The following is a 22,549-nucleotide window of genomic DNA, read 5'->3' on the forward strand; positions in this document are numbered from 1 at the left end:
TCACGTTTGTGTTGCTAACCTACCTAGGCTATGGAATTTAGGTAATTTAGGCCTACTATTGGGTTTAACCTCTGGTTTAACGTCATTTAGAAATAGGTTACGCAACCATGGCAAACTTTTACATCTGGAGAGAGCTCCTTGCTAACTATCCCGCTAGCTCAGGTCATGTCTGTCATTCGTGGAGTGGTCACTAAAATCATTAATGAACATTGCAAGACACTTAGCTCTTCTATGATCCCAGAAAGATTTTCGACTTGTTAGTTTTTTGAACATTTATTTTATCTAATGACATAGGGAACATAATGAATTGCATCCACATATCTTTACGCACTATGCACAACTATTATTCATTAGCCTAAAACCGTGAGGCTGAAGGCAACTCTCACGTAGCCTATTTCTTAAAGTGACAGGCACTCAATTACACCTATACACAACCAATGTGCACTCAATCAGCCCTACACACCACAAGATATGTCTAAGTGTAATACTTTAAAAATCAATATGAAGTATTCAAATTACATTTTTTTTAGCCACTAATAATTATGCAGATTATAAAATACTATACATTATTAACAAAGTAACTTTATATGAATTCCAAAATATATCAAATAGAAACATATGACATAAGTCATTATTTTCTGTATGTGTGTGTGTGGAGAGTCGAGCAGAATCTAGGATGGCCACTGGTGTGGTGATCACACTATTTTCAGTATTACTGATGACGTGGGTGGGGGCCCCCAAATCAAATACATTTTTTAAAAAGTATTGAAGAAGTATCGAAATCGCAATTCTTGACCTGGTATCGGTATCGAAACTATAATTTTGGTATCGTGATAACACTACTTGGATTCAACATTTAACACACACCTAAGTAGCTACGCTTACTATCAACCATGGTGGTCTACAATGTGACTTTATTAGCTTCAGGGGTGAGAAGCAAAACATTTTCAAATATGTCACATTTACTGTGGCATGGTAGATAGCAGTCCAGTGAAGAGTACTGAAATGCCAGTGTCATTTCCAGTGGCCTTTCCCTTACTGCCTTCAATGCAACTTCTTGTAACTTGTAAACACTTTCTTTCTATTTTTCCATAATATGGGCTATGTGAAATGAATGGAGTGTGAGTGTTTTTAAGTCTTTATTGTCTGAAATAAAAACATGAAATACATCTCTATAAACAGAATGAAAGTACTGATATACAATTCAAATACAGCAATACAAAAAAACTCTTAAATTGTTCTTACTGGGTATGTCAAGGTTTTCTTTTTTTAAATAATTTCCCCCACTCTCAGTTATACAATATAAAACAACACAGTATGAGGACTCTCAGAAAATATGTACAATCAGGAAATAATGAAAATTTGATTATAGGACCTTTTACAAATGATAACATATTACAATATTACATTCTATATGTTTACATGAGTTATTTCCATGTCCATGCTACATATTACAATATTACATTCTATATGTTTACATGACTTATTTCCATGTCCATGCTATATGCTTCCAGGGCTCCAGACTGCATTTTGTGACTAAAATTTGAGACAATGCGACGAAATTTTATATCTAGTTGCGCATGTGCCACCTGTAAATTTGAGACAATGCGACGAAATTTTATATCTAGTCGCGCATGTGCCACCTGTAAATTTGCCGACAGTTTTAGAGAATAGTGGTTGTGTGAGTTTACATGGCTTAAATACTGCAGACACAAATGCCATGCGGGCAAGACAAAATTTGCTGAAGTTACCGCACAAATCAATTCAAACACAAAACCTTAGTGAAACACCACACTAGTTAAAAACATAGAATATGCCAAGACCGATGCACAAATGAAAATGCATCCCCACCTCCAGCTGCATTATGCAGACAAGAGGCCGGCTGAATTGGTATTTAAATAAAACATCATATTTAGCCAAGCAAGAACTAGTATTTACTAAATTCAGAGGTCAGATCAAACTCCTTAAAAAGAACGCTGTAAATATTAATCCAATGTACAGCAACGACACCGCCTGTGCACAATTCATCGGTGCAATCGTTGATTCATTAGCACAGAAAACACAAGAGAGAAAATAAAGAACGTTGAGTATCTCTCTTTCATGATTGCTGGTGACATTTCCACGAAAGAGTGTGAAATCGCCAATACTCCTGCAGCATGGGAAACCTGTCAACCTTTTGATTGGGCACATTGAAGTCCACCATGCAAATGCTCAAGGTTTGTTAATTAGTGACATATTAGAAACATATTTGTCATATTTATTTTTATTTATTTCTTTGATTATTTAAGGGACAATGCACATTAATTGACATTTTTTGTTTACACTCAAAATGTAAATGTGCCAGAGTTAGCAAAAAGGCTCATTTTCATCTGTAGTCCCTTGGCAGGTCAACACATCATCACATTACATTAATAAAAAAGAATGCAAGAAAGATAGAAAGCAAATTATGAGGGAAGAGAAAAGAGCAAGGTACAGTAAAATAAAAAATAAAAATACAATGCAAAGAAGGGCAGTACATAGAAGGGCTTCGGTTTAGGTTTACCTACAACAGCGACTTAATATGAAACTAACAATGATGTCAAGATTTTTGTAAAAATAAACATTTCTGGGTGTCACAGTGATTGAACTGTTTAGTGTGATCACAGGGATAATGAACTGTTCCCAGCATCTGGTGGTTTTGGTGTACACTGAATATTATTCCAGATCAACATGTATCGCTAATTGAAATTGTTAACATTTTATTATAAGGTGTCTCTGATGCCACCAAAGAGACCTTTCGTCATCTAGGGACAGAGACAGAGTGTTTAGAGAAGACAGTTGCCATGGAAGCAGATGGTGTAGCTGTCAATCTTGGGCATAAGAGAGGTGTAATAGACCTCTTCCAATCTGAGGCGGGGGTTTTATTGTCCCATTACATTGCTTGCCACATAGGTAGGTTATGTGAAGAATTAGGCTAAAGTCAGGGTAGTAAACAATGTTTACATTTAAGTTGAATTTTCAACATTAATTAAAATGTTTTTCAACTTATAGACTGGAACTGACAATGCTGTCCATGCACAGGAAAATCCCCATGGTGGACCAAGTCTACAATCTCCTTAACATTGAACATGGAACATGGTTTGGAAGACATACCACTACAGCAGCAAGTCTATGAGAGAACTGAGAGCCCTCAGATAGGAGCTGGATGTGCATGTCAACATCCCAGGAGGTGTCAGTGGGACTCCCACATGTTACCCAGGCCCTGCCAAACTTACTGAGACCTGGAGGAAGGGACAGGAACCTGCAAAACTCAGGGTAGTTCACAGCAGTCTACTTCCACATGGAATATTTAACTGCATCATCAAGCAATGCAGATATTTCTGGGAGAGTAAAGTCTGTATTAAAATGTTAAAGCCATTTCATATTTTTGATGCATAAAACTGATATATTGGTTATGTCCTATAGGTCAAGAAGATGATGGAAGATGGGACCTTTGTAGAGTCTGTAACTTCCTGGATGACTCCAGCCAATTCAGCCTTCTCCTTCAAAGGAATGATGTTATGATGTTATCTTGCCTCAGGTAATGCTGACGAATATAGTTTAAGTTTAATTAAATCAGAGTACATGTAATCCTAATATCTTTAGGTTTTTCACCTTAATGTTGTTTACATTTCTGAGGAAAATGTTTTATAGCCTTTCAATGGGATGGAAAATCTCATTGTGACTGTTAAGGCCATGGCAGTCCAGGTGGTAGGCTAGCAGAGTTACAGGTAGACCTACAGGCCCAAAAACAAAAGCAAGAGGATGATGGTGAGCCTTACCCACTTTACTTAATATCCTTGTCTTAAGCCATCCTCTGACGGTTTCAACACAGGGGATCACCATCAAAGGAGAAGCTGCTGGACTACAGGACAGGCTCTTTATGGCAAGCACACCAAAGTTACACCAAACAGTGAAAGCAACAGTTGAAAGTACTGTGCTGCACTTGAAGCAAATATTCAATAGTCTAAATGAACTACACCTACAATAAAAGGTGTAGGAGGCCAAAGGACAAGGGTTAGCCTTCAGATCCTCCCAATGTCCCACAGGGGGGTGTGCTCTAAGGGAGTAAGGGAAGGCACACAACATTTCTGAATGTAGGCCTACATTTATGAGATCTGAATGAATATTAGTTAATCTTGCACTAATGACAGTAATCACCTTGAACTCTGAACTGGCTAAAATTTCCACAGTTCACAGATAGTTTAGAGCAGGGGTCTCCAACCTTTTTGGGAATGAGGGCTACCTGAAGGACTTGAAATCATATGGAGGGCTACTCATTTGAAACAAACAAACCCTCACCCCTTTTTTGTGAGGGTAATCCTCCTAAATAATAGGCCTATGTGATTTTTACATTTAAATTATCAATATAATGTAGGCCTATAAGCCTTTCTATATTAAGCAACTGTATTTTCATCTGATTCTTCAATACTTTAATATCAATATGCAACACTACCAACATTTTTGTTCAGTTTGTTCATTTCAAAGTTTCCATGGGGAATCTAATCTATTTTCTTTAAACGAAAAAAACAATCTTTTTGTGCAATTAATAATTTAGGTTACAATTTTTAGCATTACCCACCATTAAGAAATCAGAAGCTGTTAAAGTTCTGATTTCAGTGGACAATTTGTTTGTAACATTTCAATAGCAATCATCAACACCACCCTAACTTATGAATATGCCTTTTATAGTATAGCACATCTAAAATCCCTCCATGATCTGACAAAAAAAGGTTTTGTTTTTCGCCAGGTAATGCACAGTCCTATTGCATGGCATGCATGCCACATGATTTTCAGCGCTATTGCTACACCAGTAGGTTATGGAGGAGAAAGGGCCCATGAGCTAAAGCAATTGTTTATCATACAAGAACCGTATGGGACGAACGTTTCTTGGTGTTTTATGCCCCCAATGTTGTCTTCAAGGCAGCGCTGCCTGGAAGGCACTAGGCTTAGCCATGGGTTAAGGTTAGGGTTGGGGTTAGGTTTAGGATTAGGTGCCTTCAAGTCAGCGGTGGCAGCGCTGCCTGGAAGACGACGTTGGGGGCATAAAACACCATCGGGCGGGACGAACACAGAATAGCCGCAGAACTTTTGCAAAGATATGCTTCCATTACTACACCAGACGAGCAAGCTTTTTTTCTTTTACTGTCTAGCAACGTGTATGCGCTCCGCTTCCGATGTTGTTTAAAAGTTGAATGGGAAAGGGATTCAGAGCCAAAGGCAAAAGTTTAACCCAGCTACAATTAGTAAGGTATCACCAATATTAAGTTAATGTTACAGATGTATGGTCTACAATTAAATATCTATTAATAAAATCACAATAGAGGATGTTTTAGAGCATGATCTGCAGGCGACTTGTTGGCTCTTTTTAGAAAGTGTGCTGCGTGCGTCTCATAGGCGTCCCGCGGGCTACCTGGTGCCCACGGGCACCGTGTTGGAGACCCCTGCATTTGACTTTAAGAAGACAAGGCTATAGTGTCATTGAGAGTTTAGTAGTCAGAAAACACAACTCAACTGTACTTACAATTAAACATCAGAAACAACACTAACAGAAATAAGACTGAGACACTTTGTTCAAGCCTGGTTATAGAAAATGTATGGATTGTTATATATACTGTATATAAGTGTTTCCTTTACTCTTACAATCAGTGAAAACTGATTGTTTAAAAGGCCACATGGTACCTCATGCTTTCATGTCTCTGTCTTCCTGCTGTGGTTGTGGAGAAAAGAGGCATCACACAGATGCCTCACCCATACTTCCCATTTGGGAAGATTGCCTTCTGAGACCATTATCAGGCTCTGTTGTCTTTTCATCTTTCCTCGTGGTCATGATATGCCAACGCTGAATGGGAGTACATGCAGTAAGTTTATAAACAGCATTTTCAGAAATGTCATTATTGTGTTAAATGTAGACATATGAAAGAAAAACAAAACAAAAAATGCTTGCCTGTCGTATCCCACCCTTAGTAGTGAAAAAAATGTAGACAATATATCCTGGGACTAGCACCATAGAAGACAGTGCCATGAGCCAGCCAATCCCCTGTCCCCAAGCTGGATAGACATACTTTCCGAGAGTAAGTGGGGTCATCTCTATCGCACTAAAGGTGAACACCCCCTACATGAAGAGAGGAAATGATGTAAAGACACTGTAGACAATTAAGTGAGAATGAGCATTTTTGAGTGTGATATGTGATATTATTAAAGCGTAACTTTCGCCAAAATGCATCGTTTGCAATGTTTTTGTGAATTTTAAACTTTCATTTAAAAGCATACAGTAATTACGTCTGAAGCGTCACTTTTAAGTTATTGTCCATGTTGTCGTTTTCGGGTCAAATGGCCTTTTGAAAGTATGACATTCGAAAGGCCAACGAAAATGAAGGTTGCTTTGGATAAAGTACAATGCAAAACTGGTGCTCTCAATAACGATTTTGTTGTCTTTGAAAGTTCCTCTTATTGAAGCATTTAACCGTAATTTGGAGTAACACCTGCTTCTACCAGGCGGGAATATTTCACCGCAAAACAGACGTGCGCTTTCATGGACAGTTTTCGTAAATACAGGGGAATACATAATTAGGCACATTTTACACTTCTCCTCCTACATTTTAACACGAAACTCCCCCACTTTCCCCTGACCCTCCTCTGAATGCATATGCATGACACAGGAAAACGCAATTTGCCATTTTCAGAGTCCTGCAACAGGCAATTTGCGGTTTTACCAGGTGCGGCCTGTTTGGAAATAGCTTGCATCGGTTACGTCAGTCTTTGCGAAGAATCAATCCGTTTGATAAATCTAGCCCTAAATAGACTCGACACAACATGAAACTTTGATCAAAGTATCATTAGTGTCTCTACTCATGAACTTGAGCATTGAGAACATTGTTCGTGTATACACATAGTTTACTAAAAAGAAAGGTTTTGGACAACTCACTCCTTGACTGGCAAAATGGTGGCGAGCAGAAAAACCAAGCGAGTTGTTCAAAACCTTTCTTTTAGTAAACTCTGTTCCATCTGTTCCATCACATGAATGGACCTTCCCAACGTTCGGAGGACTGTTAAATCTATATAATCACCGCTGTTAAGTATATTATGACCGCTGTCAATGGCAACAGGTTTTGTGCTTCTGATTAATGTCTTTCATATCACTCCACAAGAAGTTCGTTCGCCTGAAACTGTCAAGTTCTATCTGCGTGGAGAACTATTTATTTTATCAGTGGAAAACACGAAATGGCAGCAAAATCATTTTTAAAGACCCATTGTGTTAAGTTTCTTTTCTCGTTTTGGCAAGTAGCCGTATAAAAGGAAGGATAATGTATTGGATAAATTATGGAACCTCAGGACTATGCTGGGGCGTAGTAAAACCATAATTAATCAAAAACAGAAAAAACATAACCAACTAGCATCATCGACTTTGTTGTACAAAACCATGGTAGTAACATGGTTACTGTAAAGTGCCATAGTAGTACTACAGTTTCTATGAAGTGCTATGGTAGTGCCACAGCTACCATAGTAATAACCATGATTTACAGTACCATAGGAAAAACCATGGTTCCTGTATAAAAAACATAGGAAACCATAGAACATTTTCATAAGGGATGTTAAAACCATAGTACCACAGTTACTATGAAGTGCTATAATCCATGGTAGTGAAGTGCTTTGGATAAACCATGGTAGTTCCATGGTTAGAAGCATAGTAATTGTGATCACCATGATTTATCATAAGCAAAATAAAACAAACTATAGGAAACCATAGTGAATTTCCATAAGGGACCTGTCATGTTCATATCTTAACATAGGTAAATACAGGCTTTACTATACCAGACAGATTAGTGGTGTGAAGACAATCCAACACCACTTCCACCACACACAGGGCCGATAGCCAATCATCTCCTCTATATTTTGATAGAATCGCTCAGCCCCTGGATGGCAAAGGAAATATCACTATGTTATTCATTGGATTATCATGAAATATAATTAGAATTAATGTAATCTAAAACAGACTGTACCATAGAACCATGATATGGAGATTGTTTCAAAAAACACCAGATATAGAAGACACATTCCACTGGCAGAGTAGTAGTCAAAAAGCTTGAACACATAAAGGCCCCCCTGAAGAAAAAAAAAAACAGTAACAATCAAACAAAAACTCTATATCAAGACTTAGGGAACAAACAAATACATTTATACACAGAGTAAAAATCAAGTTTACCTGTGTTATGTTGGAGAAGCCAATAATGTAGGATATTATACAGACAATGAGAATGAAGAGTTTTTTTCTCTTCCTCAGGACTGATGGATATTCATCCATCAGAGCAGTGATAAATCCTTCAACTGTACAGAACTGAGAGATTTTTATTATTATTATTATAAAAATGCACTGAAGACTATAGGATTGACAATTCATGAGTTATGTATGGATCTGCATTACCTGGCTGTCCAGACCCAGCATCATAAGCATAGAAAAGAACAGGATGGCCCATAAGGAGGACATGGGGAGCTGAGTCACTGCCTGAGGGTAGGCCAGAAATGCCAAGCCTGGGCCTAGTGGTCAACCATACCCACTGTTAAAGCTTTAACTGCTATCTACAAAAACCCAAATGTTTTGGTGATAACTGCAACAAAATACAGTGTAAAATGCTACATAAAATACAACACTTCAAAAACATCTACACCAATGAGATTGATTGCTAATCAATTTAGAGTGGACAACGCTTTCATTATGGATTCCCTGCCTCCTTGAATTGATTTGCTAACATGCACTAATGCTGTACCACCAATTATTTATTAATGAAGGGAAACATAGTGCAAATAAGTTCTAAACATTAACAGTAGCAACTACATGTGCTGTTATTTATAAACATTATTACATTTTGGAATTAAGGTGAAGTCGTGATTTGTTGACAGCCAAAATTGTTTGTCAATGTTAATGTTAAAGTTAATGGTGCTACCTAGTTACCTAGGTACCTAAGTGTTACCTAGTTTGGTTTAAAAAGACGTCAGACTTAGAAGGTCGCAAATTATAAAACATGTGAAATTACATTGTAAATCAATTAACCCTTTCAAGCTGATCATTGAACAGTCAACTCACCTGAGGCTGCCAGTTCTTGGATTGGCTTCTTTGTGATATAAGACATGAAGCCCACAATGGAGAATATCACAATGCCGGCAAACATGCTTGTAAATGAGTTTATACAGCATACAATGATAGCATCCCTGTTAAGAGGTAGAGAGAAGTGTCCAGCTTTAAAACCTCTCAAAAAAACAAAGCCAAATATTGAAAATGTGAACGAAAACCTGAATACACCATTATAACTGAGAAGGTCCCAATTAGGCTAAAGGTGTACCTATAGACGTTGTTATTGAAGGAATTGTAGCTTCCAAGAGCAATGAGGGAACCAAGGCCCAACCCATAAGAAAAGAAGATTTGAGTGGCAGCATCCAACCAGACCTATGGAAATACATTCAGATAAATTGCCAGCTGAACATTTTGGGAGACATTATAGGGTGTATGGAGAATGAACGGATTGATTCATTTTTTAGCAAAAAGCCAATTAAATAAATAAAATTAAATGTACTTCACAATTGTTTGTGAGGTTTTTGTGTGGGTGTGTGTAATGTCTGTTTTACCTCAGATTTCAAGAGCTTATTGAAGTCAGGTGTGATGTAGAAAAGCACTCCCTCCTTTGCCCCAGGGAGGGTCACCCCCCGGAAGAAGAGTATAAACAGCATAAAGTATGGATAGGTAGCAGAGAAATACACAACCTATGGAACAAAGCAGAATATTGGAAAAAGCATGAGTGACAGGGATTTTGGAGACTCAGTATGCAGATCAATAGGAGGTTTACTAAATGTGCAGTGAAAAATTGCTCAGGTATTCTGCATATCATATTAATATCATATCAATCACTTCTCATAAATGTAATTGACTTGTAGCACTTGATGCTAAGTAATCTACCAAATGTGTTCCATTCCAGTCTCTTCAGAATACTCTTGTGTTCTTTACACAGAATTATTCTTTTGTCCCTGTATATCACTCACTAGTAAATGCACTCAAACATGTTAAACAAGAACATTAAAAAAAGTATCACTAAAGGGGAAGAGTGTGTGACATCAACACATCAGAGGCACTGCTGACATAAATAGCACTCTGTAAACCTGGAACCTGGAGATCCATCTCATTGGTTAACATAAAACAACGACACATGTGTCAGTGTTACATGGTGCTGGGTTTAGTGCTGCCTTTGTTTTATGATTGCACTAATGCTTGGGCCGTTTGCCTTGCTCCTTCCCTGCACTGTCTCCTTGCCTCCTGTAGGTGGAGCCTGGTGTGCTTACTGGTTGCTGACTAGGGGCTCTATTTTAATGGTCTGAAACGTAAGTAGCTTTGTGGGTGGATCTTGGGTGCATTATTACTCATGGGTGTGGTTTGGGCGTAACATGCAATAAACCAATCAGAGCGTCATCTCACATTCCCTTTAATAACAGGTGTGCTTGTTCCATGGCGGATTGCTATTATGATGGCGGATTTGTCAGGTGCAGCCAGGAGCGGTTCACAGCAAGGACTGTTCAGTTAGGAACAGTTGGCTATTGAGTTTTCTTTTTGACAAAATGTAAATACAGAAATGTCACAAAGACATACTTTCTGATGTTTTGGGCTCACTCTAACTGAATCACTATGAATGAATGGTGACATTTTTGCAATGTTCTTTTGTCAGATAAGCTCTCCTCTCCCGTGCTGCTGCTTGGGCATTTGGGTTAAATGGCATCGGCACATGTACTTCAATATCACGTCTCCTTAAGTCCTCTAATATTTCCTCATTTATGTCATCAACACATCCATGATTCATGGAAATGGCGTGTACGCTAGATTTATGCATATATTATGCATAGATATATTTTTCCCACATCTTCATGGACACCACAATAACCCCTCATATTTTTCCTTGTAATTATGTATGATTTGCAGAAATGGGAACTGTTGCATGTGGATGTTGTATATAGGCTACTTTTTAGGTGACCAACGCACAAACGAAACCGGTATACGGACAAATATGATCAAAGCTTTGAATGTTTCAGTGCACAGGGCTGTCTGTAGATGGGTGTGCACAGCATTCATTTATTCCTGCAAGCGCCCCTGTGGCCATGCATGCACCCTTAAAATAGCATCTGAATGTCGCCACTGACTTTAGACCAGGTTTTTCCTGGTCTGTGGCGGAATTGTTTTCTGAATCTGCAAAATAGCACCAGGGAACGTTTGCGCCGGAACACACCTCCTCTTTTCGCTAAACCGCCCCCAGGAGCGCAAGTTCATTTCCTAATTTAACGACCTGCCTCTGTGTGCATTTGTGGAGGGAAAATTCAGCTGTGTGTTCAATGCAAAATAGGAATGATACAAGTGTGTAAAGTCAATTGCGCTACATGCAAGATAGAGCCGTAGATCTCCTTCATTACTGGAGCCAGCCATTCTTATAGAGCCTGTCCGGTTTTCAAGATGGCGGTTCTTGCTCTCTCGTGCCTCAGTGTAGACAGATGCTGGCACACCCGCACCTTCTTTTGTTGTTGTTTACTTAATATTGCTTTGCAGCTACATAACTTTAACTTTGTTAATATTTTCATTTTGTTTTACCTTGGTGGTTACTTTCTCCACATTTTTAGTTTAGGTTCAGTTAGTGTAGTTATTTGGTTGACCCGGAAGAATCACTTCTTAATTTGCCTGCTCTGCGAACTGTGCGTTGTGCACGGGAGTCAGGCAAGCTGATAACAACCCAGCAAGTAAGTGTGAGGCTTTCTTTTGTTTTTCCTTTTCTGACCTTTTGTAACCACCAATTACTACTTAGACCTTGAGCGAGAGTTAAACACCATGATAGTGGAAAGTATATCTGCTATATATAGCTAATGTGTTCATTGATCATATTATATGTGAGTCCACGCTAGCCCGTGGCAGGACACTGAATTGAAGAGCGTGGCAAGGCATTAAAGTGTCATTGCACATGAAACAAAATGGTGGTAAAAATGCAACTTACAGGTGTAATGAACTTCAATTGGGACATAAAGTTGAAGTTCAAGTAGTTTATTGTCATGTACTCATAAAAGGAATTATAAGTGATGAAATTATTTTGCTCAAGAGCCAGCTCAATTTTAAAGAATAAATTAAAAGTAGTACCAGTAATTGAAAAGGTATATTTTGTGTGTGTTTATGGGGGGATATGGTGTGTGTGTGGGGGAGATGATGAAATGTGGTGTGTGTGTGTGTGGGGGGGGGGGGGGGGGGGGGGTTATGAAATGGTGTGTGTGTGGGGTGTGGGGTGGTGTTGGTGTGTGTGTGTGTGTGTGTGTATTTTGCCTTGATAACCATTTCAAGGTGGAACCCTTTTGACGCTCTACTTTGATCTACGGTTGGTTAGGTGATGTTTGCAGTAAGTGACATAAAATGTTTTAGCCTAAATAAACGTGTGCCATCGCTTAGAGCACCTTTAACCGCGTGGCATTGCTTAGAGCACCTTTAAGGAGAACAATAGTGTGCCTGCTTTAGGAAGCACACTAATAATAAAAAGAAGAAAATAGAGAAATTAAGAAGAGCAATAGTGTACCTTGCTGTGTTTATGAAGTAACCAACTAGGTGTCTTGAAACCTAACACCCCCATGAAACCTAACAATAAAAAAACATACAGACCTTTCCTGTCCACTCCACCCCCTTCCAGATAGAGAAGTAGACCAGAACCCAGGCAAGTGCTAGGGTCCCTGCCAGGGGCCAACGCACTTCTCCTGGTTCCTCTAGTCCATTTGTCAATTGGTGCATATTTCTCCTGAAACAACACACACATTTAAGCCAATTGTCTATTAATACATGACAATATTAATAGATAAGAAAGAGAAGTTGTAGCTTACTCCCAGAATTCAGTGACAGCACTGGTTAAGTTGGTGGTGTCTGTCAGGCTGTAGTTTGAAAAACACTTGTCTGTGTTCCATGGGTGAGCACAGCTCTGCCAAGGTAGCTCCTGTAGTGTGTGTGTGTGTGTGTGTGTGGGTGGTGGTGGTGGTGGTGGTAGGGGGGGGGGGGGGGGGGGGGTTGAAATACAGACATCTAAGTTACATTAGCCACAAATGAATTCTAATACAAAGACAAAAAGTTTTCAAACAAATCACATTAAATGGCTGTCTCACACTTTCACACTCTGCGGAAAAGCAACATGAATCTTTGGTAACACTTTACTTGAAGGTATCTACAAAAGAGTGACATGACACTGTCATAACCCTAACACTAACCCTAACCCTAACTTGTCATGACAAAAACCGAATGACATTTGACAGAAGCGAGTGACAGAAGCGTTATTTCATAAAGGTTTATGTCATGTCAGGTCATGTCACTCTTATGTAGATACCTTCAAGTAAAGTGTAACTGAATCTTTATCTAATTTTTAGTTATCAGCTCAGGTCATGAAGCGGAGAAATAAATAATATTGGTTAATACTGGTTAACAGTCACTACTAAAGGATATTGATTGTGATGAGGTGAAAAATAAACATTTGTGACTGCTGGAGTGAGTATTATCTGAATATATCAGCAAGCAACAGCTGGAACATTTTTTTTTTCTCATGCAATCAACAAGTACACATTTTCACTGCACTTTGCAGTGTGACAGAATTTCCTGTAGGTATTACTCACTGATCTGAAGGAGTTGAATAGGTAATAAAGAGCCCAGGCAATGATTATGATGTAGTAAATGTTCAACCAGAATGACAGCACCACAGCAGCCAGACCCACACCTATGAGTTGGTGTGTTGGAGATAAATTGGCAGAGAGAGGTCAATATTGTATACCTGGGGTATCATCTGCTTTTAGGATTCTTTTCTCAAGATGCAGCAATTACTTAGTCTCTGTGTTTTATTTCTGTAGACGGTTGTAATAATATTACATACAGAGGGAATCATGCTATTTGAAAATGTCTAAACTGGAGCTCACCTTTCATCATTGGAAGCAGTTTCCAAACTCCTAGCCCCCCAACAGAGGTGTACTGGCCCAAAGCAGTCTCCAACAGGAAAAGAGGAATCCCAGCAAATATGAGTGTGGTAAAATAGGGGATCAGGAATGCCCCTGGAGAGACATGTAGGTACACTTCCATTGTCAGAAATCATTTGAGAGAACTACTTGGAGTTAAACCATACGTAATGTTCTTCAATCGCTTTTTTCCAAGGCCAGCACTCAATGCATGCAAGTAGCTTACAACTGAAAATGTGCAACCAAGAGGCAGATTTGTAAAATGTTCATAAATGTAGTCAAGAGAATGTCTTATTGTTTTAGGAACCTAAAAAAACCCAACGTTACTAGTTTATTGAAAATCCCACTGAAAGACTGTATCAAATTTGTATTACTCTGTGTGAAATGGACATGAAGTGAAGGGTTACATTTAAGTTATACTACATTTCAAACTGACGTTAAAACTTAAACCTGAAATTTGACAAGCTTTTCCAGACAGCCATTTGAAAAAAGGGGTTTACATCTTTAGAATTTAACTAATTGAATGCCTTTTGACAAATATTCTTTATGGTCTGAAGAGAATTCACAGTAAAGTTAGAGATCTATATGAATGAGCTGTTTTCAGAATATCCTGAAGAGCAGATTATGAACAATGACTCCAAATGAACGTGACTAAAGGATATGACACTATGTATTGAAGAATACTTAAATCTAGAATAATTATGTTGTCAATGTCTCTTTCAAAATGTAAATGTGGAATAAAGGATTGTGTTCCTAATCTCTCACCGCCTCCATTTTTGCCACAAAGATAGGGGAATCTCCAGACATTGCCCAGCCCGATGGCATATCCAATACAGGAAAGTAGGAAGTCAAATTTGCCCTTCCAGGCACCCCTTTCTGGAACTTCTTTTTCTTTTTCATCATCAGTATGTGATGTGTAATTGTCCATATCCTCAAAAGGGATTGCCTGCTTCACCTCTGAGGGAGAGTTCAGGTCCACTGTTCTCTGGCCTGTCTTTCCCATCACTGTCTTGCACACCTCACAGCCAGGTCTTGTGACAGTATGTTACTGTTGTATACCCAGGGTGGTTCCAGACTCCACAGGGATATTCCAGAGATCACTTTGGTACTAGTGTTGCTTGAATTCACAGAGAATATGTGGGTTTCCAGGTTTCAATCCTCTCCGATCTGCAGGAGGGAGCCCAAGGTGATCAGGGACTCAATCCGACTGCAGAATAACAAAGTAAACTAAGTTGTCAATAATTGTGTTAGTCATTAAAATCTGCCTAGCATATTTTTTGCTAATTCTGTCAAACATATATCCATAAATGATTTAAGATCACATTATTCTGACTTTAAAATACTTTGTATCACTTTGCCTAACAATTACTTCATGTACTTTACAAATATATTAGGACTTTGACGGACTGATCATTTTCTGAGCCTGATGTAACCTTTCTCTGCCTTTTTCTATCACTCCTATGTGGTCTATTAACATAAGAATAGGACTTCTATGAGAATAATGAAGTGAATTTAAGGAAACCATACCTGTCAGAAGCAGCTCTAATGCCTTCACCAAAACTTCAGTGCTGACATTCTTATGCACCTGCAGACAAAGGCAACCTCAGCACATCGACTGGAGACAGACCAGCCACAACAACCAAACTTTGCCATCTACTCTGCCTTGCCCGAAGGAATTGATAGGCCAAAAAAGTCTGTGTTACCCTCCCTCCCCTTTTTAGCTGGAAGGCCCCCTTCCCTGGTGGGTTAGTGGGTGGTATTGAGCTGCAGATAATAAACTTCGACCTGTTGTCTAAATGGATTATTGCTTTACCATGATGAGTACTGGCAGCCAGTTTGGAGTCAATTCATGGTTCCGGGAGTGTGCATGTATTTGTTTTCATACAGTGTGTGTTTGTGTGTGTGTGTGTGTGTGTGTGTGTGTGTGTGTGTGTGTGTGTGTTTTCTGTGTGTTGGTCTGACTATCAATTCTCCAGGGCTACTTTGGTTGCTATGGAACTTTCCCATAGAGGAGAGTTTTATTTGAGGACTGAAAAGAGCTTGTTGAGATTTGGAAATGAAGCAGGCACTAGACCTAAATTACAGACAACATGAGGTCTGTAGAAAATAAAACTCCAGTGAAGATAATTTCCCCTAATGGCAAATACCAAAAGAGGAAAAAAAAGAGGGAAGTAGTATGACAAAGATGTGTATCAAAAGGAAAAGTGGTGCATGTCAGTCCTACTCCCTCTGATATCAAGTAGGCCATCACACTATAAGTGAGGAAAAACTACATAGTGTATGTAAGTGTGTAAGTCTCTCTCTCTGCTCTCTCTTTGGTCTCTTATGTTTATGGAGAACTATTAATCAAAATAGTTAAGAAACTGATTAAGGACAATGTCTGTAGTAACATGACTTTTGTTTTTTGTTTTTATTTGAAAATAAAACATATGTATTTGAAATAGTTATTTGACATAATAAAACTGTCACAAAGCCTACAGTACAATTCCCTGTGCAGTAGAATTAAGGCCTGGTGGTTATTGGGGGCCCAGCAGCGAAGCTGCAGGAACCCATTGAGTTACTAGCTTTTCCTATTATTGGGGGCCAAGCAGCGAAGCAACCCATAGTGATTCTACGTTTTCTTATTATTATAACGAAACGCTCATTTGCCATTGAACCATACAGTAAAAAGTTGGGAAATTTGGCACATTGATTCGGTACAGTAATATGATTAATTTCACTAAGTTTCATGTCAAGTGCTCTAGTGCCACCAATGTGTCAAATTTTGCATTACATCTATGCGATTAACGTTTCAACCGTACACATTGAGGTATATTTGAAGAGTTCAGATGCAAAACCCTCTAAATGCCACCTATGTCAAAAATGAGATAAAGATGGTGAGGGGATGCTCTCCACACATAGTATACGCTAATCAAATAATTTAACTTCTAAACCCACTAAATACCACTCCTTTCCTGGTCTGAAATATCGATTTATAGGCAAAAACCTATAGGAGACTGAATTTAAATGCTCATTTAAAAGAAAAGTGGTCAGACGGATTTAGAGGGTTTTGCATCTGAACTCTTCATTTGGAATCCTTGGATGAGGCCGAACTCAACGCACCCCATGACGTCAATATCCGCCATGTGAAGTAATATCTCAGCAAAGCTTTCACGTATCAAAACCAAAGTACATGGGGTCAGGACCCAATAAGGAGGAGGCTCAATACATTTGATGACTTTTGACCTATAGGTGGCGCTAAAAAAAGCAAGATTACGTTTTGGCCTCTAACGGGTGATGTGTTTGGAATTAAAACTTAATAGTGGTGTCTGTTAATACTGTGGGAGGTACTAAGGCCAACAGATGTGAATATTTGATGTCAACGTAATTGATCCGGCTGCCATATTGGATTTAATCAAAAACACCTAAAAGTTTTCAAAGGTCACAAAGTTTGTCCGATTTTCATGAATCTTGACGCAGATCATCGTCAGACCATGCCTCATAAACGCTTTGCTTTTTGGAGCCATATTCAAAACCCGTCGCCCGTCACGACCAATCAAGTTCAAAACAGGAAGTGAAGTGATATCTCAGCAAGGCTTTCACATATCAAAACCAAAGTCGGTACATTGGGTCAGGACCCAATAAGGAGGAGGCTTAATAAATTTGATGACTTTTGACCTATAGGTGGCGCTGTAATTTGTAATTATAATTATAATGTTTGTCCGATTTTCACGAAACTTGACACAGGTGATCATCAGACCATGCCCCACATATACGCATTGCATTTTGGAGCCATATTCAAAACCAGTTGCAAAGCCGCCAAACAGGAAGTGGCCTCATAATTCAGCAAGACTTTGACATATAGAAACCAAAGTTGGTACATGGGGTCAGGATCCAATAAAGAAGAGGCTCAATATATCTTATATATATATATATATATGGTGACTTTTGACCACTATGGGGGCGCTATAATCACAGGAAATGAGTTCATATCTCGCCAATGCTTTCACATATCAAAAGCAAACTTGGTTCATGGACTTAGGACCACATCCTGAGGACACACAATAATTTTAGCAACCTTTGACCACTAGGGATGCTATAATTTGCAACATTTTCTCTTATAGACACCAAACTTGGTACATGGACTCGGGACCACATCCTGAAGACGCTCAATATATTTAGTGACCTTTGACCACTAGGGGCGCTATAATTATCAACACTTTCTCGTATCGATAACAAATGTAGTATGTGGACTCGTGACTACAACCTGAGGATGCAGAATCATGGTGATGTTTGAGGTATGCATATGTGTGGGGGGCTATTGGGGTGTGTGGGGGAGAAGGTTTATCTGTGTATATGCGATATACGACAGGCAGTCTGCGCTTTTTCCTCATTGCGGAATGTTTGTACATACCTCGCCATGTTTTTACATGCATGTTGTGAATCAAATATGCCTAAAGTGGGCGCAAAAACGTTATCTGGCCCTTAGTAAACCAAGCAATTGCTTGGGGCCCCAAGCTGGCCAGGGGCCCCAAGACAACGACTGGTTAAGAATAAAATGCAACGACAAACTGTGAGCGCCCCTTTGATAGTCAATGCAGTAAAAGTAAAGATAAAAAACGTGCAAAAAAAAAGTGCAACGACACTGTTACCGTCAATACCGGGATCCCCCTCAAGGGGGCCCCTCTCAGTAGTCACTGACAGCAGCCAGCCAGCCAGGTTCGTGATCTCTGCTGCTGGCAAAATATAAAACCTCGGCAGTCATAATGAAGCGGAGTTATGCGTCCGGAAGCCAGAAAAGAAAGAAGAGAAAGGAAGAGGATGACAAGAAAAAACAAGATAGTGGTAAGTGATAAATTACACTGGATAAAATAGCTCTACTTGTCTTGTACAAATGGTGTAATGTCGCAGCAGGAAGGCTAGCCTAGCAAAAAATGTTTATGTTAACTACCTGCCTGACGGCCCATGCTGCTTGTAACAAACTAGACAGTTAGCACAACTTTTTTTCTCGAACGGACAGAATATGGTTACATACTGTAATATGTTTATTAACGGGATAAGGAAGACGCAGATCTGTTCCAGAATCACTGTTTATCGTATTTAATGACATAACATTGCTATAGCTTTGTAATAGGTTTTGATGAAAGTGGCATAGCTTCTCTGCTATACTTACTATTCGACCGTGATAATCTATTTACCAAATGGGGGTTAGGAAAACCACACGATAAATTCCGTGCATCAAAGCAGACTGGAACATTCATGCCTAGTAGTATTCATGCACGCCAGCTGTTTACTGTCTTTAAAGCACCAGGTGCGTCTGTCTAATTCTCAAACAGCAGAATGCTTAAATGATATGTTAAGCTACAAGTAGGCCTAGATCAATGCATAACATTAGCTTGGGATGTTTTTACAGTAAGCATTGGTAGTTGTGAAAGCAGCTGCATCTCTTCTAAATATCAAATTTGAACAATGCATCCTTTTTCTGCATAAGATGTTTTATTTTCTCACTTTGTGAGAACTGAAAAATGTTAATGTGAGTCTATGTATGTATGTGTGTGTGTGTGTGTGTGTGTGTGTTTAAGTATGTTGGATTTATTTGCACTGTCAACATTTTTTATTTATATAAAGTGTGGGTGAACTTAAACTGTATGGCTATGCTGTGGTTCCTGTAGGCTTTGCGTGCGGTGGGGGGTGGGTCTCCAAGTCCATTTTGCTTGGGGCCCCCAAATTCCTTGAAACGGCCCTGTGCAGCTGTTTGCAGACTTCTCTTCAGCTTTCAACATCATCCAGTCAATCATGTTATAGAGAAGCTGATAAACATGGGTGTAAACCAGACTCTTGTACAGTGGATCCAGGACTTTCTAACAAATAATAAAGAACTGGACTATAGGACTGAGGTTGAGCACTTTCATGAATGGTGCAAACAAAATTTGTCAGGGAAATGACTGGATCTGATAAAAAACATCTCCAAACTCTTAGAGCAGTACACCCTCAATCTGGCCCAGAGGATACTGGATGATCCATCCCACCCACTTTTACTCAGAGTTCTCCCCCCTCCCCTCTTTACGAATATTCCCCAAACGAGCCATCACATCATTTGTGCTGAGGAGCATTCAGTTACTAAACAGATCAGACACAGGCACATAGACATTTAAATATATGCACTACTGATTATTTATTATTTATGTATTACTTCTTAGCTGTTGGACTGATGATGGCATGCCACCACCACAGTTGTTGTTGTTACTTTATACTACAGCTTTAAATAGTTTCAAATAGTCTGTTTCTGTATCCTCTATGTCTTGATGTAGTTGTATTGTTATTTATTGTTGCCTGTGCTTTATGTTCAATGTGGTTTTCTCTAGTGTAAGACAAATTCCCTTTGGAACATTACAGGTTTCATTCATTCATTCATAAATCGCTGTAAACAAAGGACATGACTGAAAAATAATAATTACCGGTATATTGGATGAAATAAAAATAAAATAAAATAATAATAATATTGGATGGCATTGCATTAAAAAAAGACCTGTATGACCTGTATGGGCTCAGGAAAAAATCTGACAATCATTTTCTACAGTCTGACACAACACAGTCTGACACTTCATTATTTAGACATCTTTTCAGGGCCTGTAAAATATTTTTCATAAGTTCCAAAGTTTTCATACATTTTTTCACCCTTGATTCTGTATAATCTTTACTCTCTCAGAAAGTCCTTATTTGTAGGCCATGTTTGGGCATTAATATCTTGAAAAGGATTGTTCTCAGCCTGCTCAAACTTTGTAAGGTGGAACACAGACATGTTCTCAATATGATTGGACCATTACAAGTTTGTACTGCATGGCCATTAGTTTTAAATAAGGCCCTAGATATGGAACACAATGCAAAACTGGTGACACTGAGTGCCAGATATACGTAGATTTGTGAACGCAGCGTTATCAGCGTCATGGCCAACCCGCAGAAAGTGCACACTGAGCTTCTTCAGTTTACGTGGTATTTATCAAACCTTCCATTCATCGGGTAATCAGCGCCATTCTCCACCCCCCTACCGCATTTGCGTACATGTACATTCACAACTGAACGGCATACTTCAAGCACAAGCGCAGTTGAATGAAGTTAACTGATGACAACATTAAAAAGGAAACTGAGCTACTTTCACATAGATTTGCCTACTAGCTACCTCACATACCATTTTAACCCTATGAAAATGACAGAAAAACACAACCTCCCTCTGTTTAATCCTCAAAAGAGCGAGAGCTCAAATATTGGTACAACATTGATAAATTATAGTATGTAAAGAAAAAAATAATGATTGATACCAAAGGCGTACAAAACCAATGTTATACTACCTTTCATTTATACTACCCTTTTTTAAAATTCAGGCTTATAGAAAACCAAAGCTGCACTCACTTTTCACTATGTGTGACAATCACTTGTTCTGTTGTACTTTGTCTTGACTGTTGTTACTAGTGTTTTGTCTTGCCTCTCAAACTATGAGGGTGATGTATGCTTGTTACTTGTTTTTATGTTTCTTTTATATATCTGCCTAGGGACAATAGATGAAAACTAGCTATGGTGCTAACCAACATCATATTTACATTGTGTACTTGAACTGATTGTCCATCAATATGTACTGCCCTTTTCTAAATAAACAATTAAATAAATAAAATAAATGTCACTCTTTTTGCACTTTTTTCCAAATCTAGGGCCTTGTAGAAAATCAATGAGAATGCCGTACAAACTTTTGATGGTTAAGTCATACTGAGAACATGTTTGTCTTCCACCCTACAAAGTTTGGGCAGCCTATGAATAATACTTTTCATGATATTAATGCCCAAACATTGCTTCCCAGAAAATGTGATTTTCAGGCTGTAAAACTGATGTAATTTTAAGGGCTGGAAATAAGATGAAGACATAGGATTTGAACAGAAATATTTTACAGGCCTTGGTTTTAGGACCCATTCTTGATATAAACAAGGTTTAAGCAAAATCTGAAATGGTGCTGTAACAACCTTATCTGATTTGACACGGAATGACCCATATGGTCTTTATGGCATAGCTGGCTCAAGATGTTTGCACAGTACTGTAGATGTAAATAATGTATTTAATGCTTCCATACACGTAAACATATACAATATCTATTTTATTCTACCATTTGCTTTGCTTGCTTGTTTGTTTGTCCTCTATCATCTATGGTAGTTTACATCTACTGTATGTAAGTCTACAGACTTATAAGTCATGACCACATTAATAAAGCAATGATCACAGCAATAACAAATAGACCAACTCAAATTCTAGAGAGCAACTGCTGTAAACAGAGGTAAATATAGTTATATAAATAAACTTTTGAGAAACACCCTTAACATTTTACACAAAGATGTTTGTTCCATAATTTCCATACAAACATCCCTCACACATTTCAAGTAATTAACTGGGTCTGTAAGGAAGCCAATTCAGCAATGTTTCAATGTAGAATTTAACTAAAGCTATTCACACCTCTAGTTAACCGATCCTGATAGAAAGAAAACCTTCATGATATGTTCCTCACTGACCTAGT

At 38.7% G+C, this 22,549-nt stretch overlaps 1 protein-coding gene across 2 annotated transcripts; it reads right to left on the reverse strand.

Moving 5' to 3' along the window:
• Window positions 1-5,022: 5,022 nt before the first annotated feature.
• On the reverse strand, window positions 5,023-15,664 carry slc6a1l (solute carrier family 6 member 1, like). Of its 2 annotated transcripts, none has more exons than XM_042077946.1 (15): window positions 15,541-15,664; window positions 14,779-15,220; window positions 13,978-14,109; window positions 13,681-13,781; window positions 12,904-13,013; window positions 12,689-12,821; window positions 9,643-9,777; window positions 9,360-9,463; window positions 9,104-9,228; window positions 8,444-8,556; window positions 8,225-8,356; window positions 8,022-8,124; window positions 7,834-7,934; window positions 5,966-6,133; window positions 5,023-5,860 (listed from the first exon to the last, which is right to left on the reverse strand). In XM_042077946.1, exons 2-15 carry the CDS (start codon window positions 15,014-15,016, stop codon window positions 5,753-5,755), a joined length of 1,803 nt encoding a protein of 600 aa, XP_041933880.1. In that variant the 5' UTR covers window positions 15,017-15,220; window positions 15,541-15,664; the 3' UTR covers window positions 5,023-5,752. The 2 variants fall into 2 exon arrangements, with proteins under 2 accessions (XP_041933880.1, XP_041933881.1); XM_042077947.1 differs by having other exon boundaries at window positions 14,779-15,180; window positions 15,541-15,641.
• Window positions 15,665-22,549: the final 6,885 nt, after the last annotated feature.

Source organism: Alosa sapidissima, chromosome 22 (assembly GCF_018492685.1).
Source record: "Alosa sapidissima isolate fAloSap1 chromosome 22, fAloSap1.pri, whole genome shotgun sequence".
Lineage (NCBI taxonomy): Eukaryota > Metazoa > Chordata > Actinopteri > Clupeiformes > Clupeidae > Alosa > Alosa sapidissima.